At 37.3% G+C, this 7,819-nt stretch overlaps 1 protein-coding gene across 8 annotated transcripts in view; it reads left to right on the forward strand.

Moving 5' to 3' along the window:
• Positions 1-7,819, forward strand: part of CEP295 (centrosomal protein 295kDa) — a 49,490-nt gene that overhangs the window by 29,063 nt on the left and 12,608 nt on the right. For all 8 annotated transcript variants that reach the window (XR_826632.1, XR_826633.1, XM_010855174.1 and 5 more), the window contains exon 17: positions 4,182-4,334. Coding sequence is in view for 6 of the 8 variants with exons in the window: in XM_010855174.1 (XP_010853476.1) it covers positions 4,182-4,334 (153 nt within the window). In the remaining 2 variants the exon portion in view is untranslated. The remainder of the gene's footprint in view (positions 1-4,181; positions 4,335-7,819) is intronic.

Below are 7,819 nucleotides of genomic sequence, written 5' to 3' on the forward strand. Positions count from 1 at the left end.
ATATCCCCTCCGCTGAACTTCCCCCCACCTTCCCCCACATCCCACGCCTCCAGGTTGACACAGAGCCCCTGTTTGTTTCTTAGCCATACAGCAAATTCCTGTTGGCCATCCACCCCACATATGGTAATGTAAGTTTCCATATTTCTCTTTGCATACATCTCACCCTCTCCTCCCCTCTCCCCATGTCCATAAGTCTATTCTCTATGTCTGTTTCTCCATTGCTGCCCTATAAGTAAATTCTTCAGTACCATTTTTCTAGATTCCGTATATATGCATTAGAATACGATATTTATCTTTCTCTTTCTGACTTACTTCACTCTGTATAATAGGTTCTAGGTTCATCCGTGTCATTAGAACTGACCCGAAGGCATTCCTTTTTATGGCTGAGTAATATTCCATTGTGTATATGTACCACAACTTCTTTATCCATTCATCTGTTGATGGACAACTAGGTTGCTTCCATGTTCTAGCTATTGAAAATAGTGCTGCCATGAAAAATGGGATACATACGTCTTTTTAAATTTTGGTTTCCTCAGGGTATATGCCTAGGAGTGGGATTGCTGGGTCATTGGCAGTTTTATTCCTTGTTCTTTAAGGAATCTCCATACTGTCTTCCATAATGACTGTACAATTTAATCCCCACCAACAGTGCAAGAGCATTCCCTTTTCTCCACACCCTCTCCAACATTTATTGTTTGTAGACTTTTTGATGATGGCCATTCTGCCTGGTGTGAGGTGGTATCTTCTTGTTTTAATTTGCATTTCTCTAATAATGAGTGATATTGAGCATCTTTTCATGTGTTTGTTAGCCATCTGTATGTCTTCTTTGGAGAAATTTCTGTTTAGGTCTTTTTACCACTTTTTGATTGGGTTATTTGTTTTTCTGGTAGTGAGTTATATGAGCTGCTTGTATATTTTGGAAATTAATCCTTTGTCAGTTGTTTCATTTGTTGTTAATTTCTCCCATTCTGAGGGTTGTCTTTTCACTTTGCCTATAGTTTCCTTTGCTGTGCAAAAGCTTTTAAGTTTAATCAGGTCCCACTTGTTTACTTTTGTTTTTATTTCCATTACTCTAGGAGATGGGTTGGTCATAGAGGATCTTGCTTTGATTTATGTCACCAAGTGCTCTGCCTATGTTTTCCTGTAAGAGTTTTATAGTTTCTGGTCTTACATTTAGGTCTTTAATCCATTTTGAGTTTATCTTTGTGTATGGTGTAGGAAGTGTTCTAATTTCATTCTTTTATATGTAGCTGTCCAGTTTTCCAGGCACCATTTATTGAAGAGGCTGTCTTTGCCCCATTGTATATTCTTGTCTCCTTTGTCAAATATAAGGTACCCATGGGTTCATGGGTTTATTTCTGGGCTTTCTATCTTTTTCCGTTGGTCTATGTTTCTGTTTTTGGGCCAGTACCATACTGTCTTGATAACTGTAGCTTTGTAGTATAACCTGAAGTCAGGAAGGTTGGATCCTTTAGCTCCATTCATCTTTCTCAAGACTGCTTTGGCTCTTCAGGGCCTTTTGTGTTTCCATATGAATTGTGAAATTTTCTGTTCTAGTTCTGTGGAAAATGCCATTGGTAATTTGATAGGGAGTGCACTGAATCTATAGATTGTATTTGGTAGTACAGTCATTTTCACAACATTGATTCTTCCTACCCAGGAACATGGAATATCTCTCCATCTGTTTATGCCATCTTTGAAGTCTTTCATTAGTGTCTTATAATTTTCTGTGTACATTTCTTTTGTCTCCTTAGGTAAGTTTATTCCTAGATATTTAATTCTTTTGTTGCAGTGGTGAATGGGATTGATTCCTTAGTTTCTCTTTCTGATTTTTCATTGTTAGTATATAGAAATGCAAGTGATTTCTGTGTATTGATTTTGTATCCTGAAACTTTGCTGAATTCACTGATTAGCTCTAGTAATTTTCTGATAATATCTTTAGGGTTTTCTATGTACAATATCATGTCATCTGCAGACTGAGAACTTTACTTCTTCTTTTCCAATCTGGATTCATTTTATTTCTTTTTCTTCTCTGATTGCTGTAGCTAGGACTTCCAGAACTATGTTGAACAATAGTGGGGAAAGTGGGCACCCTTGTCTTGTTCCTGATAGGGGGGATGCTTTCAGTTTTTCACCATTGAGATGAATGATACATTCTTGACAAGGCTATTATTGCCTCCAAAAGGGGTGAAAATTGGTTTTGGGGGAGATGAAAAAGTCTTACTTTTTATGTATCAAAGTACAAATGTACATAAAGTGATATATGGTATAATTATTTACTTAATCTTTTCTTTTTGGTTAATATGTCTCTACTTTTATTTGTAGATAATGCATGTATTTGTAAAAATAGTTTCATTTGTTATTTTTCACCTTTTGTAGTTTCATACTTTGTGAATACTATCCCTTGTCTTTGAAAACAGAGTTTCTGAAACTGTCTTTGAAGGACCAGGGTGTTCTCCAATCCTTTCAGACCAATATTTTGTTGAATTACAGACCATGTAGTTGAATGTCAAAGCAATGTTATCCTGGTATTAAAGTTTCCAAATGCTTACTCTTCCCCCACAAAAAAAGATATATAGGATATATATAGTTATTAAATTTCATAGAGTTGGGAAGCCATTAGGGGAAAAGTCTTTAAAAGGCTCCTTAGGTGGGTGATGATAAAGTTGAGAAAATCTGAGCTAAATTTCTTCTCTGTAGTTTATTTATTTTGGCTTTACCTTTTAGGAGCATTGTCTCAGCTTTTTCTTCTAACATTCTTAGAAATTTTTATTTTGGCTCTCAAAGTATAGTTTCTAAAAGCTTGTCCTCTTTTCTGATTGTTTCTTTTCATAGCATCTTGCTCTTGTTTTATGGATGCAAGATACTACCTACACTGAATATTTATAGGTTTTTGTTTGTTCAGTTTCCTGTATTTTCTGTCTAGGTCCTTCCTTGTTTTTTTTTCTCCTGTGTGAAAGTTTAGAATTTTTAAAATCTAAAATCTTGCATATTTCAGTGGAACACTGAATGGCTAATTGGAAATTTTATAGGTGGGGACCTTATTTACTTCTGGATTTCATTGGAAAAGGTGGCTTTGCATTGAGGACTGTCAACTTAGTACCTGTGGTTCTTTTACCTGAGCAATTTACTGTTTAGTTTCTTCAAAGAAAGATCCTCCAGCTTTGATACAAGCCTGGCTGTTGGTGCTGTCTGGAGGCAGACCTGAGGGTAGAGGATGTAGACTTTCTTTCAATACCCCTGATTTCCTTATGCCATTCTTTTTCTTCCCTGCACCCTTGCCTCATTCTGTGCCCGATCCCCCTGGTTTCAGAGTGAAGCTGTGGCCACATGGCTAAGAGGATAGACTGGAAATCCATCAGGGTCTCTCCACACAGGCTTGAACCCTGTCAGCTGTGGCACTGGCGCTTTTCCCCTTAGAAGGTGACCTTTGACACTTCTCCAATTTGAGAGTCTGCCATAAAATTGATCACAGTGTATAGGATTCCATTTCTCCAGAGAATAAACCTTTAGTCTTCTCTGGGGATGATGTCGAGAGACAGGAATCTAAAGTGATGGGAGGGCTCTTTTCCAAGTACATGTTTTTAAACCTTCTACCTGTTTTCAGTTCCCTAATACACACCTTCATTTTGTAATACACTTTTCCTCTTAATTCTCAAGTTTTTCTGGAGTTGCCCCCAGTAAATTAGCTTCTACTTCTGAGTGTCTCCCATTCCTTTGTTTCATAAGTGTTTATTTCAATCATAATTATTTATTTTACTTATAGAAATAAGTACTTTGAAAATCACCCTCCGGTAGACACCATCCAGCTCCGGAATTGGAATGTAAGAGAACTCCATAAACTCTTCCTTTGTACACTTGATATTAACTCTTCTTTCTCTTCTCCCCAGGGTAAACACCTGAATTGGTCCCTTATACCACAGATTAGCTGTGACTGTTTTTGAATTTTACATTATGAATACATATTATACCTTACAATATTAATGGTTAGTAAGTTCTCCAGGCATATTAAAAACTTAGTAAAATTGAAGTAAAACAATGTAAAGGCTGTGTGAAAGTTAAGCAGTTACTTTTTCTTGATACATTGATCAAACTTTTAAGAGTTTAGATTTTTACCCTTTTTACTTTGAAGAAGAAACAAAGTTTCTAACATCAAGTAAGTCAGTTTTTTTTCCTCCCAGGTAAACCTGATTTTTATCAAGACAGAGACCCCCTAAGGGTCTCAATAAGCCGAGAACAAAGTTTTCTTGGGAGCCCTCTGGACCGTGATCCATTTGGTCATCTTCACCCAGTTGCTCAGGAGAACATCTGTGGTGATGACTCTGATAAAGCAGGTGAGAGAAAAAGGAATCAGAAGTGGAATTAATGTACACAAGAGTATGTGGGTGGAAGATAATTATTGTAGCATTGCTTGTAATGCAAAATAGTAAATAACTTCAGTAAAACTGCAGTTTTGTGAAAGTGTTAAATGAGAGGAGAAAAGTCTGTTCGTGCATTTGAAAACTGTCTGAAATAAGAATCAACATGTTGGTACAGGTTAACCCTTGTTGGAGATTGGGTTTCACTGTCTATTTCTTATGTTTACATACTGTAAAATTTTTTCCCATAAGAAGCCTGTATTCCATATTCAAAAAGTTGAATAAGGAAAGCGAAGTTTATTTAGATAATAAGTAATTTCACATCTGTGGCATTCTAAATGAGCTGTTTTATGTTTAGTTTTAAATGTTGGAAAGTATTAAAGAACAAGTTAAAAAGAAAAAACTTTAAATGACTAAAATCTGCCACTCAAAGACAACTGATGTTAATTTTCTTGCTTTTGAATTTATGCATGTTTATAACAGGCTGTTTTTTATGTGTAATATTGACCCTACAAAGCATAGGTCCAGTACTGCTTCATTACTTCTAAAGCTATCTTTTTAAAAGTTGCCTTTTTCTAAGCAGATTTCTTCTTATTTTAGCTATCACTTACACTTGGATAACTGTTATCTTAGTTGTATCTGGTATGTAATAGAATGAGAAAAGAGCAAGACCTATTTTCTATATGGGAGTTTATAGAGAAATTGACTTCAGCATCTCCTTTTTAAATTGGAGACTGAAATAACTACAGATATAACTTCCAATTAATTATAGTTTTTGAAATTTTAAAATAAAACTATTAGCATTTTTTTTAGATTTAGCCAGTGAATACTTAAGGGCTTCCCTGATAACTCAATTGGTAAAGAATCCACCTGTAATGCAGGAGACCCGGGTTTGATTCCTGGGTCTGGAAGATCCACTGGAGAAGGGATAGGCTACCCACTCTGGTATTCTTTGCTTCCCTGGTGGCTCAGCTGGTAAAGAATCTGCCTGCAATGCAGGAGACCTGGGTTCAGTCCCTGGGTTGGGAAGATCCCCTGGAGAAGGGAAAGGCTACTCACTGCCGTATTCTGGCCTGGAGAATTCCATGGACCATATAGTCCATCAGATCGCACAGTTGGACATGACTGAGCGACTTTCACTCACTCAGTGAATACTCGCATTCCTTTTCATTCTACCTGTCAGTGTCCTCTAGCCAAAGACTACCAGAGAACACATCTCTACACAAGAAAGCTGTGTGCTTTGACTTGCTGCAGTGAGAGAGCATGCACACCATGGAGAACCGAAAGTGAGTTAGTGACAGGGTATCAGAAAGGAGTTACTGTTAGACTTGGGCTTTTATCAGGTGATTTTGGGGAGGGTTCAAAGAAATAGGGCTTTGCTTATTAGCACTGGAAGCAAGTGTGATTCTATTATTGAATACCTACAAAATTCTTATCTAGGAGGTAGGAATAATGGAGTTAGGCTAAGTAAAGCTGTAATTGGTTAAACAGCAGTCACTCATGTCAGCCAGGATAAGGAGATGGTTGTTTTTGTGGTTTGGACAGTATTCATGGTTTTGTCTATGTTCAGACATGAGAACTGATGGTCTGATTTTGTTTTGACCCATCATAGTCACAGAGTGGCCTTCTCCAATATTTGTATTCTGTAACACTGTACCTGTTTACCAGGAGAACTCCAAGGCAAAGCCAGTAGTGCCAGGTCTGCCCCTGGCTGTCAGAGGCTGCTTGTCTCTCTCACAATTATCCTGGAGTGGTATTGTTTCTACTTTGGAAGGGAGGGTCTAAGTGTTGTTACTGTCTTTTCCCTCCCTACGCTTGATTCAGGTCATCACCTCACCTTGGTTTCTCAGCTTTTTAGTGGTACTCCCTAGCTTTGCACTCTGTACCCTTTGCTTTTGTAGGAAAGCAGGAAATGGTGCTTTGCTTCTCAGGAAAGCAGAAAATGTTGCCTTCCTGTAGCAATATGGGAAGATTACTGTCTTTAAGGCATTGCTTTAATGATATAACTTCCCCTTTTTAGGAACCTCCCACTGTGTCCCTATTATCAATGAGCTGTTTTCAAACCAGTGACACTTCTCTTCCAGTTACTTTCAGGGACCTATCCATTGAATTCTTCAACATCTTAAGTAACTTGACCTTGCTTCTCTCTCTCATTTTTATTTTTCAATTCTTACCCCTGCCCAAATGCTACCCTGGGCCACCCACCTCTGGGGGAATCTTTGGTTTGTTATAGATAATAACAGTTACAGAATTGTGATTCTGAAATGAAAAATCCCTAACTTCTCATCTCAAAACTGACTTTTGAGATGAGCTGCTTAAAAAAAAAATAATATTAAGTTTCTTACTTTCTTCACTTAAAATCTTAGTGTATATAGAAGCAACCAAGTAACAGTTTAATGGTTAAATTATGTCGCAATATTTTTAATTCAACTAGGAGTCAAAAAATGTATTTAAAAACAAATTATATTTAAATATAATACTTTTTGTAGTTTTACTTAATTATCCATAATATAGATATCATTTTATGAATATGTATCTACACACATATAGATACATATGTGCCTGCAATATGTGACCTCTTAGAAAACATTTCTTACATAAACACTTAAGAAACATTTAATTAGCATTATCTCTTAATATCATGGTGATAATGAGATGAAAATTTTATTTTATATTTGGTGGAACAGTTTTTTTTTTTTTTTTTAATTTTTTATTCCTTTATTTCTCATGTGTTCCCCATCCTGAACCCTCCTCCCTCCTCCCTCCCCATACCATCCCTCTGGGTCGTCCCAGTGCACCAGCCCCAAGCATCCAGCATCGTGCATTGAACCTGGACTGGCATCTCGTTTCATACATGACATTTCACATGTTTCAATGCCATTCTCCCAAATCTTCCCACCCTCTCCCTCTCCCACAGAGTCCATAAGCCTGTTCTATACATCAGTGTCTCTTTTGCTGTCTCGTATACAGGGTTATCGTTACCATCTTTCTAAATTCCATATATATGCGTTAGTATACTGTATTGGTGTTTTTCCTTCTGGCTTACTTCACTCTGTATAATAGGCTCCAGTTTCATCCCCCTCATTAGAACTGATTCAAATGTATTCTTTTTAATGGCTGAGTAATATCCCATTGTGTATATGTACCACAGCTTTCTTATCCATTCATCTGCTGATGGACATCTAGGTTGCTTCCATGTCCTGGCTATTATAAACAGTGCTGCGATGAACATTGGGGTACACGTGTCTCTTTCCCTTCTGGTTTCCTCAGTGTGTATGCCCAGCAGTGGGATTGCTGGATCATAAGGCAGTTCTATTTCCAGTTTTTTAAGTAATCTCCACACTGTTCTCCATAGTGGCTGTACTAGTTTGCATTCCCACCAACAGTGTAAGAGGGTTCCCTTTTCTCCACACCCTCTCCAGCATTTATTATTTGTAGACTTTTGGATCACAGCCATTCTG

The sequence above is a fragment of the Bison bison genome, unplaced genomic scaffold (genome assembly GCF_000754665.1).
Source record: "Bison bison bison isolate TAMUID 2011002044 unplaced genomic scaffold, Bison_UMD1.0 scf7180017864356, whole genome shotgun sequence".
NCBI lineage: Eukaryota > Metazoa > Chordata > Mammalia > Artiodactyla > Bovidae > Bison > Bison bison.